Source organism: Vigna unguiculata, chromosome 11 (assembly GCF_004118075.2).
Source record: "Vigna unguiculata cultivar IT97K-499-35 chromosome 11, ASM411807v1, whole genome shotgun sequence".
In the NCBI taxonomy this organism is placed as follows: domain Eukaryota; kingdom Viridiplantae; phylum Streptophyta; class Magnoliopsida; order Fabales; family Fabaceae; genus Vigna; species Vigna unguiculata.
Window position 1 is genome coordinate 16,706,358 of NC_040289.1, and position 19,231 is coordinate 16,725,588.

At 34.6% G+C, this 19,231-nt stretch overlaps 1 protein-coding gene across 1 annotated transcript; it reads left to right on the top strand.

Moving 5' to 3' along the window:
* Positions 1 to 4,282: 4,282 nt before the first annotated feature.
* On the top strand, positions 4,283 to 18,945 carry LOC114170213. The gene is made up of 9 exons (XM_028055700.1): positions 4,283 to 5,054; positions 5,123 to 6,295; positions 6,387 to 6,605; positions 6,689 to 6,834; positions 6,910 to 7,159; positions 7,333 to 7,545; positions 17,249 to 17,346; positions 18,665 to 18,711; positions 18,849 to 18,945. Exons 1-9 carry the CDS (start codon positions 4,283 to 4,285, stop codon positions 18,943 to 18,945), a joined length of 3,015 nt encoding a protein of 1,004 aa, XP_027911501.1.
* The last annotated feature ends 286 nt before the right edge of the window (positions 18,946 to 19,231 follow it).

Here is a 19,231-nt window from a genome sequence, read left to right on the forward strand (position 1 = left end):
AATATAATAAAAAATTGTTTGGAATGTGCAATTGACTTTGAGTGGATCCGCAAATCATGATCCTTATATTGACTTCTGTGTTACCCCTACCAAGGAACTGTTGTTCGACTTTGAGGTTGATTGCGACCATCTGGATGATATTCCAAGTGCAGAATTTTCTAGGACCAAAATAAAAAGCGGATGAAACAGGAGAAACCCTAAGGTTGACCAGTCATTTTTGTAAATACATATGGATTTTGACGTCGTGGTGATCAAAGTTGGTGATGGTGTCCTGTATTTTGGAAATCATTATCATATTAATGGTTTTGTCTACATTTGGATTTGCGGACAGTTGTTTATTTTGACTACACCATCGTTGTAATATTTTATCCACCAACTATGTTTACCAAACATTATGTTTACCAACTATATTATTATGTAAATGTTATTATTTACTATTGCACATCAAAATTCTAAGTTCCATATACAATTTAACTATTATGTTTGGAAATGTGTTTAAGTTATTTCGTCGTAAATTCAAATTGATATTCTATCAACTTAATCGTTTAAGCCTGTGTGAAGTTATAGTCCTAAGTTCCCACGCACATTCAATATATTATAATATTTTTTGTGTAGAAGGTCGAACTATGGTTATAACATTATTGTATGCATGAAGAGGTACAAAATATAAGAATAAGCAAGATAATTACAGATAGAATTAGTAATAAATAAGAATTGTATAGACCTACAAAATATATGTTATATATATAAATATATAACGATAAGCAACATTTGTTAACAAATATATATCAAAAAGATTTTTGTTCTTCTGATGGACCTATGAAATACTATTGTGGTTTATTGTTCGACAAAACAAACTACCAAATACAAAGGTTATACTTTTATCTCCATTACATAGATAAAATTCGATAGTTCCTTATCTACACGAAGTTTGATTACGGTTCCTTCCTTTAATTTGTTCTGCTTGCAGAATTCTTTCCACCCACAACTTAAGTAGCATTCTTTGTTCCTTCTTCCAAATCTTCGAATTGTACAAGACCAACAATCACCTTCAGCATTGACCAATATGTATCGTGTCCTCTTCTTAACAAGAGCTTTTGCTGCAAATTCGGATTCCAAGTACTGAAAGAAAATCAAATTGGTAGTTATAATTAGAACACATGAAAATATGTTGCACTATAACATCTAAGGTCAAAAATCATATACCAGTGATGATGATTTGGTATCATTCTCAGATAAGCATTTGGCCATTGAATAGTAAAAATCTGCAGGGTCATAGTCTCCGAGATGTGTATCATGATTACTAACGCTGACCACTTGAGGAGCATAATTGATTTCAATTCCCTCAGATGAAAAAAACCTAAATAAAAATGTATTTGTGTCAACATAACTCATATGTATGATTTTGTTTTCCTTGACGTTGAAATACTCAGCCATCTTTAACACCCCTTTCTGTATAATCAAGTCCCCATTTGGCGACTTATGTATGCCAACATCATGTTTCTTCTGACGTGGATCAATTAGTTAAATGTTGTCATAGTTCAATTCATGTGCCCAAAAAATAACAAAGGCATATTCCAACTTAATGCATGTCTGCATCAGTTTAAAAGTATAATTAATAACTTAAGTTTAAGAAACCAAGATGAACTTATGAATCTTAAAATAATACCTGAGGTAGCAATAGTTTGGATTTAAAGCAAGTGAAAAACCTCGAAGAAGACAAAGGTCGTTGGGGATTAGGAACCAGTCTGGGAGCAGGATAGTCTATTTCTTTCATAGCCAAATTGAAAATACGAATTTGAAAGTAACGGTGTCCACAATATAGTATCCCTAACCAGTATAGATCATCCAATTTATAAAAATTTGAAATTTCCCGTGCTATACGAAAGCTTCGATTTTGCATGAAACACTCTTCAAATTCAACCATAAGATAGTTTCCTACCGAATCACGAAAGTAGTTTGTCCCCATCTCCATATGTTGTCCCCAGTAGTGAAAGAAAGTTTCATCAAAACGAATGAACTCCTACCCAACAGTTTCAAAATGAAAAGAAGTCAACTTTTTTATTCATGTTTAGAAAGAACCAAACTATTACATATAGCAAGCAAGGATTTTTTTACAAAAAATCTATGTATTTTCGTTGTAGAAGATGACAACTTGATGAAAGTTTGAATCTTTACCAGAAATCTAACAATGATCATCAAGAAAAATGAAATCATAAGTTCAATACTTACCCATGTTGAAAATACCAAGTTGAGTGAACTCTGGAACCAATTCTTGAAGGAATAGCGTCTTGCAAAATTGTTTTCGTTTGCCTCAAAATTCGACATTTCAGAAAATTTGGTTGGTGAAGTTCGAAAGTTTTTTGGACAATGCAGAAGAGAATAGTTATCAGACTATATATAACTGTGAAACAACTTGAAACTCATCGAATGGAAGGTTCTACACCAACCATCATTACTTTTTAACTTAATTATAAAAATAATTTAAAGAAAGAAAACCTTCATTAATGGATGTAGACATTTGGATGAATGAAGTACATGCAGAATGACTTTTAGGGGTTCAACTACCTCATCCTATACAATCAATCATTTTGATAATAAAGGTTTAAATGCAATAAACTAAATAAATAAAATTAATTTGGCGCGCAATTTATATTTTCCCTCAACTAAAAGTTTGTTTAAGATATTTTGTTTCAAAGCTTCAGGTATAACAAAGAGTTAAACTTAGAAGAGTTATAGGAAGACCAAATCCAGAAATCAACTAGATTAAGTTTTAGGTACAATGTGTTCTTCTATTACTTTTTTTTTTATTTCTATATGATTGTTACATGCTTTGTGGCAACAAAAAGATAGTAAATTTGGACTGGGAGAAGTTTTTAATTCGTCAATGTAAAACAAATATTGTGTTTGGTTTGAAATATTGATATGCAATACAAATGTGTACAATGATTTTGTATAAACAACAATATTATTTGTCATAATTGTTTCAGTAACAGTTTGATCATGGAATCCAATGCATCTTGCGCAAATGCAAGACTAAAAAGAAAGTTGATGATCAAAGAAAAGAAAATGAAATGTGTAGAGAAAAATCATAGAGATCTACATGATGAAGATCATTGAAGGAAAAGGAATTGTACACCATTGTCTGATATTACAATGATGGATTTCTTCAATCGGCAGATTGAACCAAATAAGGATATCGAAGGAAATTATAATCAAGAACCACCTCAAAGGAAAACTAATGCTATGAGCTTTATATTTCTTAATGAGACTTTTCATCGCCAAAATCTGCTTCAGAAGTTTCAAGTTGCAACAGAGTTTTCATCAGAGTTTCGTTAAAGTTCAACAGGTGAGTCATCATCCCATGCTGTAGTACAAGATGTTGCACTACATGAAAGTACAACTACCCAGATTGACAATATCGTTAGAGGTAATACTTTCTAAATTGGTAGTATATTATTTATAGACTGTTGAAATTGTTACTATATGTTTGACATATACGAATAACCTTTTTTAGATTCACCACCTGAGCAGAACGAAGACATGGAACATGACTCTATAGCACAAGATTGGGAAATCGAACAGCCCATGAATCCTAGATAAGATTTTATATAATACCTATAATTTTTATTCTTCCTATATTCTACTTCATTTAGTAAGAGTATATTTGAATATACATAGTGTACGTAGACATTGGAGATCTAATATTCATATGCAGGGAATGCAAGGCCTACATGTGGTACGAGGAAAGGATTAAAAAGACTAGAAGATGTGTGAGTCTGACTTTTCATTTGTGTTGCGGTAATGGTAAAGTTCAACTACCAATTCTAAAAGAGCCACCAATTGTTTTGCAACGTCTGTTATTTGACAATGAATCAAAAGAAAGTAAAAACTATCAAAATCATATCAGGACATACAATATGATGTTTGCCTTTACATCACCTGGAGCAAAAGTTGAAAGAACTTTTAATAATGGAAAAGGACCGCCCAATTTAAGAATCCAAGGTCAATCTTGTCATAGAATAGGGAGCCTTTTACCAGTACCCGGTGGGCTTCCAAAGTTTTCCCAACTATATATTTATGACACCGAAAATGAAGTTCAAAATAAAATGAAATCATTAAGGTACATGAAAAGTTTCTTATATTCAAGTTAAACGAAATTGAACAAGTACTTATATTACCTCTTACTCTTCATAAGAATCAAGATAATATTGATTTGGAAATTGTCAGCAAATTAAAAAAGATGCTCAATGAGTTCAATGTTCATGCTAAATCATTTAGAATGGTAAGGGACAGATATAGAAACCAACCATTTGATGATTTGAAATTGAGACTTATTGCAGACAGAACAAAAGATGGAAGGATATACAATGTTCCCAATGTTTTAAAAGTTGTAGCCCTTATTGTTGGAGATGTTGATACTGCTTCAAGTAGAGACATCATAATGGAAAAGCAATCTGAAAAATTACAAAGAATAAATGAATTGCACACAAGCTACCTAGGGTTTCAATATCCTTTACTATTTCCATATGGGGAAGATGGATATAGACTGACAATTAGGGAGTGGTTTTGTTTTAGGTTGCAAACAAGACACTCAGAAGCATTAACTTTGGTTACATCTAGACAACTTTTTCAACAATTCATTGTTGATGGATATACAATGATGGAATCCAAAAGATTGTCGTTCATTAAATATAATCAATCTAAGTTAAGGGTTGATAAATATAATAACATCTGTCAAGCTTCAGGTAGTTCACAAAGCCAAGGATCACAACAAGGAAAGAGGGTTGTTCTTCCTTCATCTTTTATTGGTAGTAGAAGATTTATGGACCAACTGTATTTTGATGGAATGGCATTTTGTAGTTATATGGGATTTCCATATCTCTTCATAACTTTCATGTGCAATCCTAAATGGCCAAAAATCACTAGAGCATTGAAAAAGTTAAAGTTATCCTCAACCGATCGTCCTGATATAGTTTCAAGGGTCTTCAAGATTAAATTTGAACTTCTCATAGATCTTACCAAAAATCATTTATTGGGCCGAACTATTGCATGTAACTAATCCCTTCTATGAATAATGATATAATTGTATTATACTAACTGTTCTGTGATTATTTTGTAGTCATGTATACTATAGAATTTCAAAAGTGCGGCCTAACTCCTGATGATATTGACAAAGTGTTTTCTGCTAAAATCTCGTGTCCAATAACATGTCCTAAATTACATCAATGTGTTCTAGATCACATGATACACGGTCCTTGTGGTACTATAAACAGATCCTTTCCTTGCATGAAAAATGGAAAATGCTCGCGCCTATATCTCAAAAACTTTCAGAACACCACCAGTGTATCAGAAGATGGATATCCACATTATCGTAGAAGGAACGATTCATTAACTATGACAAAGAATGGTGTTTGCCTTGATAACCGTTCTGTGGTTCCTTACAACCCTGAACTACTTCTTAAGTACCAAGCACATATAAATGTAGAATGGTGTAATCGCATTACATCGATCAAGTACTTATTTAAGTATATCAACAAAGGTTACGATAGAATAACAGCTGCCATAGTTCCACAACAGAACGAAGCATGTTTGAAGAAACAACTAGTAGATGAAATCAAACAATATCTGGACTACAGATATGTATCTCCATGCGAGGCATGTTGGACAATATTTTCGTTCCCCATTCATGGACGAAATCCAGCAGTAGAAAGGTTATTTTTTCATCTACCGGGAGAACAGGCATTGTACTTTAAAGATGATGACGAAATGGATGATATTGTGGGAAAAGCAACAGTTTCAAAATCAATGTTTATAGGCTGGATGGAATGTAATAAGAAATATGCAGAAGCCAGAAAGCTAACATATGTTGAATTCGTTTCGAAGTTTGTTTATGTAAAGAAAGATAGATGTTGGAAACCAAGGAAAACAGGAAATACTATTGGAAGGCTAATTTGGGTACCTCCAAGTACTGGTGAAGTGTTTTATCTTAGAAGAATGCTAACCCATGTAAAAGGTGCAACATCATACATAGATATCAGAACAGTTAACAATGTAACATATTCTAAATTTAGAGAAGCTTGCTTAGCTCTAGGAATTTTAACAAATGATACAGAACATGTCGAAGCTATAAAAGAAGCAAAAGATTGGGGTTCCGGACATTATCTTAGAAAACAATTTGTTACTATCATGTTGTCAAATAGCATTAATCATCCAGAAGATCTATGGAACCAAACATGGGAGTGGCTTGCAGATGGAATTTTGTATCGCGAGCGAAATTTTTCCGAAATTGCAGGTTATATCTATTTTGTTTATTATTAATGAATTAGATTACTAGATAGTCTCTTCCAAAGTAACAAGAAATTCTATAAATTGTTTGTATGCAGATTTAACCATTGGAACAAAAATGCTCCAAAACCTGACTTTGGTCGAGATAGAAAAATTGCTTGAAGATAATAGAAGCAGTTTAAAATTCTTCCCAACCATGCCATACCCAAATGATTTTGTTGTCCAAAATTGTGGAAATAGGCTTATATATGCAGAACTGAATTATAACATTGTTGAGCAACGAGAATTGTTCCAATCCAACTTAAGATCAATGACAGGTTCAGAATCTATGTTCTTTGTTATTGTATTATTTTAAACGAAAATGACATTATTTAACAATTGACATAACAATTCCTTTCAGGTGAACAAAAGCAAATTTTTGAAAGGATTAGTAAGGTCGTTCTAAATAAACAAGGAGGAGTATTCTTTCTATATGGATATGGTGGAACTGGAAAAACTTTCATGTGGAGAACACTGTCAACAACATTTCGTTCTGAAGGAAAAATTGTACTAATTGTTGCTTCAAGTGGAATAGTTTCTCTATTACTACCAGGAGGATGAACAACACATTATAAATTTAAGATACCAGTACCAACATTAGATAATTCAGTTTGCAATATCGAACAAGGATCTGAAGCTTCAGAGTTGTTAAAGAAAGCTGAACATATTATTTGGGACGAAGCTCCAATGGCACACAAATATTGTTTTGAAGCATTAGATAGAACTTTGAATGACATAATGAGTGGTATGACAAAAGAGAACGTTGTTTTTGGTGGAAAAGTGATAGTATTTGGAGGTGACTTTAGGCAAATCCTTCTTGTTATACCTGGAGGTAGCAGGTCCGATATTGTAAATTCCACAATTAATGCATCTTATCTTTGGGACCACTGTGAAGTTCTAACATTGACAAAAAATATGTGTCTGCTACAACGAGGTTTACAAAGTAGTACTGCATCCGAGATTCAGTAATTCTCAGATTGGATTTTCAAAATTGGTGATTTTCAGTAATTCTCAGATTCAGTAATTCTCAGATTGAAATACCCAAGGAATTTCTCATTTCAGAGTTCAATGATCCGATAGAAGGAATTGTGAATACAACATATCCAGATTTAATTCACAAGTACACAGAAGAATCATTTTTGCAGAGCAGAGCAATATTAGCAAGTAGAATTGAGATTGTCAATCAAATTAATGAATCCATGCTATCACTAATTCCAGGTATGCCAATGGAAGTCATGAATTTATAATGGTACATGTTGGTATGATTGGTATTAATAATAGTCTTATTTATATATCTAATAATTGTATACAGGGGAAGAAAAAAATATCTTAGTTCTGATTCAGTGGATGAATTCGCTTCAAGTGATGCTTATAACAATATCACCTCTGAGTTTGTAACCATAAGATCAAACTAAAGATTGGAGTACCTATAATGCTTTTGAGAAACTTGGACCAAGCTACAAGATTATGGAATGGAAGTAGATTGATCGTGACTAGACTTGCAAACCACATCATAGGTGCTAAATTGATAACAGGTAACAAGGATGGACAAGAAATTTATATTCCTCGAATGTCAATGCCTCCGTCCCAGTCCCCATGGCCATTTAAGCTAATTAGAAAGCAATTTCCCATCATGCTCTCATATGCAATGACAATAAACAAATCTCAAGGTCAGTCACTAGGTTTTGTCGGATTGTATTTGCCGACAGCCGTATTTAGCCACAGTCAGCTCTACGTTGTAGTTTCTAGAGTTCAAAGTAAATCTGGATTAAAGATATTAATCCATGACAATGACAACAAAAGATGCAGCAAAACAACAAATGTTGTTTACAAAGAAGTCTTCCAAAATGTATAGCTTATCAATCTTTTGTTATGAATATCAAAATATTTTGTCCAATAGTGTTTAGCAATATGATCGTAGTATTAAACATTGAAGCAGAGACTTACTTTATTTGGAGATACATCCAAGAAGGCCAATGATGCGTGAAACATCTACCCATGGTGGAGGTTGGAAATCACGATATCAATGCCCAGAAATGAAATATCAATCTCCACGCTATTAGATACCAGATTAAGAATTCCTGAATACAATAACTAATTAAATATCATAGAAACAAATTTGGCATACATTTAATGTGCTAAATCCAATAATGATCGACATAGTAGGTAATTATCTTATTCATGAATATTTAAAGAAAAATTTACAAATTTTTCATTGTCCCCAAATTCATTGGCAAATCACAGTGATGGAGGGGTAATTCTTACCCAAATCGATCCATATTTTCTTCTCTGGTCCCATTTTTGCTTTGTTCATACTAGCTGAGAAAGTTGAATGACATGAACGAGTATACGAAATACTGTCGAAACTTTGAACCTTTACCATTGCTTTGTACCATTACTCAACATATGCAACACTGCATTTAAGAGAATACCAACCCATCCACCAACTCATCCTTAATTTAACTAACTACACCACGATAATTCATTTATGCACCTCCATTACATAACAACGTGATATGTATGTCTGTAAAATATTTATATATTAATTCTAACTACATAACATAATATCTTGAACCTAACGGCGTTATGATACCAATAACGAATCAAAGGAATGGATTTGATGTAATTTCAATGTTGTTATTAAATATATCTGAAAATGAGTGCTGAATATAAAGCTATAGTTCCCAAGTTATTCTAATTATTAATAATAAACAACATAATTGTACATGTTTACAAGAATCAATTACACGGTTCCAACTAACATATTTTAGATCAATTTATGGACGAAGAACTAATAAAAAACCATTACCAATATGTAGAAAGCAGTGGTGAATAATTCTTTGTTAAATTTTCAACATCTATTATAATGATAATCATATGTTTGAAAATCTGTAATACATATAGTAAGATTATACATTTTGTCAAAATTATATATTTCTACAATACGTAATGAAAAATTACTTTCAAAATGTACAAACTATTACTATTAAAATTAATTATACAAAACTTTAGAGTAATTGAAATTTTTTTAAACAAGTTGATTATAGTTTATCATAAAACAGTTGGACCTCATTGTTGAAAACAAAATAACAATTAATTGTTTATTAAAGACTAATTCATCATCGACAAAGGAAATTCAATAACGGATATAAAAACAAAATATAACTACGGATAAAGTATCATATTGTGAATGGAAAACAATCTAAAGGAGAAAGCCAAAGAAAACCTTCCTCACCCATTCATCTACACGAAAACAATGCGGAAGTAATGAAACACAATGATACACAATGAAAGAAGCTAGTAAAAACTTTAAAACCCATACATCCATGGCTAGCATAAACATAGCAAAAATCAAGATCAAGCAAGAAAACAAGAACAGCAAAACTCAATTGTAGCTTCCCCTACCTAATTTTGAAATCTCCTAGAACATAGTCCCTCTTGCTTTCCAATCTCAGTCCTTCAAGCTCTCTCTCGTCGCCCTCTACCCGGTGGTTCCTCCCTATTCTTTTCTTCTTCTATATTTTTTTTCCTAAGAAGCCTAACATTCAACTATATTTATTCCTTCTTGTTCCAGCAAAGAACAAACAAGATAAGTTAGACACAAGCGTCACCTTACCCATGTAGTCCGCTATCTCCTCAGTTGGCCTCTTCCCGGTTGGTACATGACGGCTTGGACCCAGGAGGGGTTACCTGCAGAAGGGACTTCAAAGCTCAAGTAAGTCAAAGCTCTCAGAATATCAAATTAGTGATTAATGGAGTAATGAATGCGTACCTTTAATTATTGGGGTCCACGTGTATTTATAGAGCATTAATCATTTTTGGTTATGTCATGGGCTGGGCCCTGGCTTGGGCTTTAGTTTGGGCTGTAAGTTGGCCTGGGCCCTAACCCAGGCCCTTAGGAGGATCCACTAAACACTAGGGGGGTTGGATTTTATTAAGTATATTGGAGTTGCCGGCCTAGGCCGACTACTTTTGTGGGCAGTTTACGTTGGTAATGTGTCGTCTTGTGCAGGTTGTCCCTCTAGACGTTCAGGTTATCAGTTTAGGCTAGTAAGGCAAAGGCCGACTCAGCCTAGGTTGACTACTTGACTACTTTGGCATATATGTATCGTTTTATTACTATTTGGTCGAGTTGGCTAGGTGTGGTACACCAGTCCCCCAACCTTGGCCGATATAGGTGTCGGTCAACGGTGATATGTGTTGGTATGTTAACGGGATCGGCTGGGTGTGGTACACTTCCGTTTTGATTCCTAATGGGTCGTTTTTATATTCTGCGAAACTATAATGCAGTGGCAGCAACAATTTATTTTATTAGTGTGCCTGTACGTGAAATAAGGAGAAAGGAAACATAAAGATACAGTGATGCCTTAACGAAAACCAAATAATTGCCGATTTTTGTGCATGGCAGCAAAGGAGAGAAAAACGCATGAAAATTGTTCCTGCAGAGAACAAATAAGATGAGTCAAGCACAAGCGTCACCTTACCACGTAGTCCGTTATCTCCTCAGTTGGTCTCTTCCCGGTTGGTACATATCAGCTTGAACCCAGGAGGGGTTACATGCAGAAGAGTCTCCAAAGCTCAAGTAAGTCAAAGCTCTCAGAAGGTCAAATCAGTGATTAATGAATGCGTACCTTTAATTACTGGGGTCCACGTGTATTTATAGAGCATAAATGATTTCTGATTACCTCATGGGCTAGGCCTTGACTTTGGCTCTAGCTTGGGCTGCGAGTGGGCCTGGGCCCTAACCCAGGCCCTTAAGAGCTATTGAACGCGGGGGCTTCCATTTTTACTAAGTTTATTGGAGTGGTCGGCCTAGGCTTTAATCTTATCGGGTCTGTTGAGGTAGTCGGTCTAGGCCGACTACGTATCCTGACGGCTTATGTTGATGATAAGAGGTGGAGGTTGTTCCTCTAGATGTTTAGGTTAGAATTGGTAAAACTTGGGCTAACCCCGTCTAGGCTGAGTACTTAACTGTCTTGGTGTATATATTGTTTACTTGTTTGAAGTTTGGCTAGGTGTGGTACAAAAATAAACCACTGCAGCTTGCATTCGCGTGTGGAACCAATTTGAGGAGAGAGAACTTAACTTTAAAATGCTCGTGGGCCCCACCAGACAGAAGAGAGAGAAAAATAGAAAAAAAAATAATCAATACACCTAATATAGCCTGCAGAGGTTCGAAGACGAGCACTTTCACACCACAGGCAAGCACAACAACCACCAAACCACGTGCTTTCTCATTATATATAATGCACCAATAAATTATAAACGCATAACGGACACATGCTTTAATTGAATAAAAAAAATGTTTGAAAACACTATATGATGACGTCCAGGTTCAAACCTAAGTACCTGCACGCACCTATTCACTGTCCAACCAAGAAGCTAATTACTTTTCTATGTTATAATACACACCACATAATTATATACTTATATTCTCAACATTACATATAATATTTAAAATTTTAAAATAAATAAAACAATAACTTACATCACTTAAATAATTATTATAAATACCACAATAACTTAAATCACTCAAATAATAATTATTTCATATTTCATAATTTAATAACCTAATTAAATTAAATAAATCAACAATATTAATCAAGCCATTAATTTTTTCTCATGTGTTTCTCTTAAGTCTAATTTTTTCCCGGGTCTTACATCCTCTGATGGGTTTCCGTCATATATGTAGTAAAGTTTTATGAAAACTGGGATAAATCAAAATCCAAATATATATTGTTTTCATTGTTTTCTTGTTTTTTCTTCTTCCTCAAATTTTGGAAGCGGTTTCAACTCCAATTCTTCCTCATATACTTCAATCACATGTTGTACAATTTCTTGTTGTAATGGTTTATGAATCTGAAGATTGCTTTATGTCATGCCTTATAAGATTTAGTTGATCCTATTGGCTTTTTTTATCCCGAACATATGCATCAAACTATTGTTGAAACTTTGTCATCCATTCTATTAAAGATGTTTCACAAATGCTTTAAAGTTGTGATTGAAAATATTGTTCTAAAGATTATGAAAACTGCTCATATTGTGACTCATATTAAGTCATTGGTTTCTCATAATTTGGTTCAAAAGATACTCATAATATGGCTCAGAAAATTTTTGCAACGATTCAGTTTGACGTAGCCCGAGAACACATGGCTCAACATGATGTGGGATCGACCCAACTTAGTTTGACGTGGTCTTGACCCAATATCTCGGTCCAACTCAATTGGACGTGGGTCATCCCCAACTGAAATGAGTATGGGTTGGGCTTTACCTAATTGAATGTTGGCTTTCCACAAATCGACTCAAGCTAGGCCTTGATCAAGTCATCTCAACCATGGCCTAGGAGGCCAACTCAACTCGACTTGGACATGGGCAAACTGATGAGCCAATATTTTACCTTATTTTCTTACCCTTTTATACCCATCTTAATGGATATTTAGTGCTTAATTGTTAAATATTAGTGCATCTTTTTATTGGGCTAGTAATTTAGATTTTAATTAATTTTGATTTACTTGGCCAAATTTTTATTTATTAATTATTTTCAGGTTTAGTAAGAATTTTTGGGCTAAAGAGAGGAGTCCCACATCTACGCCATATAAGCTTATTATTCCATGTTAGCTTAAGTGATTGGGCCAACTCTCCATGTTTAGGCCTAAACTTATGGCCATTTTTGTGATTTTTGGAAAAATAGCTTAGTGTTTAAAGAGGGGTATGATGTGACCATGTCCCCATCTCTCATTCCATTAGTTTTTAACGTTTTTAGAAACAAACCATACTTTTGTCTCTCTTCTTCCTTGAAGTTATGTTTCTACACATTTGAACAACACCTATTTTGGTGTTTTTCGTTCTCTCCATGGCTGGCTCAACTTGGTTCACGTTTGTATTTTCACTCTCTACAATTTATGATGCATTTTCGTTTTTGTTTGTACTTTAAATCCATTTGGATGTCCAACTAAACTCCTAGAATTTGTAAGCATTGAAATGGTTGAAATGCTAAGAAGGGGAGTTGAATTGGCTAGTTAAAAATAAGGTGACTTTTAAAAGCCTAAAACAGTTTTCACTTGAATCAAATCAACCACCAAGACTACAAAAAAATGAAGTAAATATGGTGGTTTTAATATGCAGCTATGGAAAACCACCATAATTTGCTTCATAATACGATAGTTCTATAACTACCACATTTTGTATGCAAAATATGGCATTTGAAAACGCCATTATACTCCCATTACACATTATGCCGTCTTTTCCAGTGGTGCCATCTTTTCCTCCATAATACTTTTTTTTATTTACTTCTCATTTAATTCTATCTTTTTATTATACAGTAAATTGAATTTTAATGAGATAAAAACAAGACACAAAACTAGCTTGACAAACCTTACAAAATCCTCTCACTCAACCTCAACCTCTAATGGTTTCATCCCCCTCCCTCGCAACTTCCACACTCCTTACTGCAGGATATCACCACGTTATCATTCCATAAAACTTCGTCACAACTTCGCACTCGGATTATGACCCAGTAACCCTTCAGTACTCCACCTTTCCAACACCGCCACACGGTTCTTGCTATCGATTTCCTCGCCAGAGATCTCATAACTCGTCGCTGCAAGTGGAGATTACCATGTCGCCGAAGATCGTGACTTCCTTCGCCACACAAATTGGGAACCAACAAAGCGTTCTTTACCAACTCTAACATCTCTAGCAACTCCGAAGATAGTGTCGAATAGGGTTTCATCGCGAGCCATTTCTCCCTCGTATTCATCGCCATGTGTATTCCTCCACTACCTAAACCCTCAATCAATCAGGCACACTAGTAGTCGCCACGAGCATTCGCTCTGCATTTCCTCATTTCCGGCAAAGCCATTATTAGCACGGATAAAGTCCTTCCCCTTCTTTCCCTTTATTCCATTAGTGTTTAATTTTAACTTATTGATTGAATTTTATTCTACTGAATCTGAATTTGTTATAAACTAGTGAATTTCCCTATTTATCGGAACTCCTAGGTTCCCTCACTTCCTCTTTTCGTTTCGCTTTGTTTTTCTAAGAACGAGAGTGTGTAACCTCAGACCATTCTCTCATGGAACTATTGAAGCTCTGATGTCATGCTGTGATCTGACTATTTCAAAAGTTGTAAGTAATTATGTGAAGATTAAGGAATGGTTTTATATTGAAATCTACTTTCTAGAATGAGTTATGTAAAATTGGGCATTTAGATGTTGTGGAATGCTGATGATTGAAGGAGGTTATGAAAATGGTAAATGGATAATTTCTCCTTTAACCTATCATTCAATCGAATTTCAATGTTTGGTCATCTAATAAAAAACAAATTGGTCAGGGCATTGATTACCCAACCTTGCTTTGCCCCCATAGTAAACAATGAGATATATGTATTTGGCAACTTCAGATATGGTGGTTCTGTTTGGTCTTGTTTATTGGGGACTTGATTTATTTCAATGTTGATGACACTGATTTGTATTACTGTCAATAATTTACAAACTAAAGACATGTAGAGGTGGAGATATTGTTACTTTGGTTATGTAGGTTAGCAACTATGAAGAAAACTTAATTTGTGCTTATGAATGAAAGAATGGAATGGAAATAGGCATGACAATCAAACCCAAATTTGATGGGTATTAATATAAGTTTCTTGCAATGGATATGATATTGTATAGATATTTACCAAGATATTTTTCGTGTATGGATACAACATTACAAGTGTTATAGTGCCTAAACTTGTGAAAACCTACATAATGTATTTATAATATTTTATGATTAGAAGATGAAATATTTTTATGTACTTTTGGAATATTTTATAAGTAGAAATGAATAATCATTGAATATATTTTGAATGAAGAGAACGTACTTCAATTTATATTTTCTTTTATTGGCTTATTATTATTAATGTATTATTATAGTAACATTAATGTATTATTATATTAATGTATTAATTTTATGTTCTCTGCTAGTTGGTTGAACAAATGCATTATGTTATTTTGTGCGAGTATAATGTCTGCAAGTGTCTAATTAATTAGAAGCTCAAAATGACATCAAAACAATTTTAACATAGGTTTTAATCTAAAGTTGTTTTTTTTTCTTCGTACATTTTAATTCCTGACTAGATTATAGAGAAATTTATAATTGAGTGAATACTTTTGGATGTCTTATTCATAATGTGATTTACATTGGTGACTTGGAATGAATCACGTGTTATGGAAGATGCGGAACGTCGTGCAACTTATAATATGCTTAATCCACCAGTTACTAGATCAGATTATGTATTTCGACATTTGAGGGTGAAGTGAAGCAGCTAGTTATTGTATGTATCTAAAGAAGTGAATCCTAATCCTTGAATAAGGCTTTCTTATTTTGTTTAAAGCATCGATGTTGTATATTTTTGGCACCAGGTTGGACTTTAAGTTGAACACTCATATGCTAGGAGTTTGGCTCGTTTTGCTGCAACTTTAGGACCTACAGCATGGAAAATCGCTTCCAACACCATTATTAAAGCTTGATAATCTTGCCCAGCAGCAACCTATTTTGGGGGCTAAGATGGAGTCTACTGTTTTGTTAATAAAGGGAGACAAAAATTATAGGAATGCGGAATCCACCATGGAACATCCTGTTAATGGACCAATCCATGAGGGAAAACAACCTTTTGTATGTTCTAGTTAGGAACATAGCTATAGAAATTTAGCAAAATGTATTTGATAACGCTGTCGTTGACGCGTTCAAATTAATACTACTTATCTATAACAACTTCAGTATTGTTAAGAAAGTAGTCAACAAAATAGTAAGGGTAAAGTAACCCAAAGTCGTCTCCCAACGAACACGGAATTGATTTTTAACAAAGCGGTTAGTCAAACAAAATAAAAAATATAGGGGATTCAGATAAACAAAGATATAAATAAAATTTAAAAGATAAAAAGAAATAAAAACAATAGAAAAGAAAATAGATTGATTCCATTGCCTTTTCAAAATAGATTCATCATCGGTTATCTAAAGATTATTGCTCAATTAATTATTGTTGTAGATTTGCAAATTAATCAATGTAAAGTCTCAATTAATTTGTTGGCGTTCTCACTTTTAACCAAAGTACAGTCTCAATTGAAAGTGAGAACTTTTAGATTATCCATAGTAAATTCAATCAAAGTACAGTCTCAATCAAATTTTACTATGCCTAATCATGTCTATTCTTTTATCTCCTCACCAAATAAAAAGCTTAATTAATCAAAGTAAACTCTCGATTAATTTTCATTAGAGTAAATACCTTTAACCAAAGTAAAGTCTCAATTATTGGTAAAAACTCATTTAATCACATGAAAGTTTCTAAATAAAATCAAAGTAAAGTCTCAATTAAATTTAAAAACCCCTGAACTCATATGATCAACATGCATATAGATTTAAAATCATTACTTTTTACGAGATTCAAAGATAAAAGACATAGATGAATTAAAACCTCAACAACAATAAAAAGTACAAAGAAATTATTTCATTCTAACCTCAGAATCCATAATGAAATTACAATGGAATCAACCCTAAAAGCTTAGCCCTCCATGGCTTTGATGAAATACATGATGATATGAAGGAAAGAAAATAAAAGAAAGAATGAGAGATGTGGTGGAGATGGTATCTGCCAAAACCAGAGAGTTCTAAGTGTCTAAGCTGTAAGCTGTAAATTGTAAGTCCCCCCTTTCTGCTCCCTTAAGTCTCTTTATATAGGCTTCCACTGGACTTTGGGCTTTATCTGTCAGTTGCTAAAATCTTTTATTTTTATTTAATTAATTAGCAACTTAATTCCTGTCCAATTTCCAATTCTGCCCCTCTCATTTAACCATATTTGCAGTTTTGACCAGAGTTGACTGCTAACTTTGACCAGTTGACCAGAATTGACCAGTTTTGACCATTTCATTGACCGTCCTATCAGATGCTGACACGTGTGCGGAGGCAAGAAGACAGAGGCGCGGTGGTGGTTCGTGTGCGCTGCGCAGGTTCGCGCGACGGAGCGGCACGTTGCTGTTCCAGGTTGGTAGTGGCCAGCGTGGCTGAAACGCTGCAGGGGTGTGAAGGAAGAAGATGCGTGGTGGTGGCCGACGAGATGAAGAGGTGCGGCGGCGGCTGCCATGGTGGTTGATGGTGGCGGCTAGGGTTTGAGGAAAATTAGGGTTAGGGTTTCATGAGTGAAATGGAGGAGATGATGACGTGGCAAGATCTGAGTGGTCAATTTGGTGAGTGAAGGATTACGACACGTGGCAGCTTATGGTTGGCTAATCTTAAAAGGTGGGGATTGCCACATGGCATGATCTGGTTGAGTGGAGTTTAAGTGGTAGGAGGGGTGTAACTTAGTGAAAACTGGGGGTGCAGAACAGGTTTTTTTTGTGGTCCACTTGAGGGAGGAGTGTGCAAATAAAAACTGGGGGTGCATTTAGCTCCTGATTTATTCTTTTTCAAAATTTCTTGATTTTGGACTTATTTTGTAACTTTGAATATTTCAAAATCACACTATTAATTGACCAAAAATAAATTCCAGCTGCATTAACAAACGTTAGAATATCCAATAATATTTTATGCAACTAAAATCAATTTTTACGCCACTTTTACCAAACTTACTCAATAAATCCAATAATCACAAATCCTAATTAAATCAATCTTTTAGCACAGAAAATTCAATTAAATCCCCAAATTTAAATATTAAATGAGGGCAAAAATTTGAACTCATCAGTATTATAATTATGTTTTAGATTTTTTTTTGGCTTTTGTTTTCAATGTGAAAACTTTTGGATGGTGTTTCATAATATCAACTTTTTTAATATGAAATATGAATTATGAATGAAAGTGTTCCTACGGAGAACAAATAGGAGATGTCTAACACAAATGCTACTTTACCTCAATCCGCAATCTCCTCAGTAGGCTTCCTTCCGGCTGGCATATGCCATCTGCTGGTGTCTCGGCTTGGACCGGTTTGGACCCGAGAGGGGTTACCAACGGGGAAGACTCCGACGCTCAAGTCAGCAAAGAATTCTCAGAAAGTCAAATCTCGTGATTAAGGGATTAACGAATATGTACCTTTAATTGCTGGGGTCCATGCATATTAATAGATCATTAAGTATGCTTGGCCACGTCATGGGCTGGGCCATCGTTAGGGGCCGTAGATGGGCCTGGGCCTAGCCTAGGCCCTTTAGTTCGATCACTTGTAGGCCTAGGGGTCTTACCTGTAATACCTTAAGTCTGGAATAGTTGACAGGTTCTCGTTTTATCCTCTGATGTAGGTGGCTTAGGCCGCTTACGCCTGCTTGATTGGTTCATCTGATAGTTGTTTGCATGTTTGCGTGTATTTATTCAGGTTAAGCCGCCTATGTGTAGTACACCAGTCCCCCAGCCTGTGCCGATGTATCTATAACTACAAAGAATGAGAATTGTTGGTGTGTTTTGTCAGGTCGCCTAGGTGTTAGGTCGCCTAGGTGTAGTACACCAGTCCCCCAGCCTTTAAGTGTGATGAACAGTGTTAAGGCTTGGAATCTGAACAGGTTTGTGGCAGGTGAAGGGGTGGCAAATGTTAGAGGTCTAGTCAAAGGGGTTTTGCGCTGTCATTTTGAGGTTGGTGACCTTTGGTGTGCGTTGTGATGTTTCGTTTAATCATTGTTTCTAGCGGGAAAATTTGAATTGTTTGAGATGATCATTATAAATACAAGTGCATGAGAAAAGAAGAACTTCACTTTGGTTCATTTGCAAGAATTTGGGGGGAGCTATTTGTTTGCGTGAGATCGTGTTTGATATCTTCCTTATTTCGACCGTCTTCCTAAAAAAGAACAGGTATGTCTAGTACTAGTGATAGGTTTTCCTTATCGAGTCCGAGTAGTGAGCGGTCAGGGGGGAGCAGGAGTAGTCAATCAGGTAGTAGTAATAGGGA

Bases quoted from the DNA above. Each gene is read 5' to 3' on its own strand.
- LOC114170213 (XM_028055700.1), top strand. From the start codon at position 4,283: ATGGTAAGGGACAGATATAGAAACCAACCATTTGATGATTTGAAATTG. The intron at 6,296-6,386 runs GTTATATCTATT...GTTTGTATGCAG, and splicing joins AAATTTTTCCGAAATTGCAG to ATTTAACCATTGGAACAAAA. The intron at 17,347-18,664 runs GTTGGTAGTGGC...GTATTTATTCAG, and splicing joins GCGGCACGTTGCTGTTCCAG to GTTAAGCCGCCTATGTGTAG.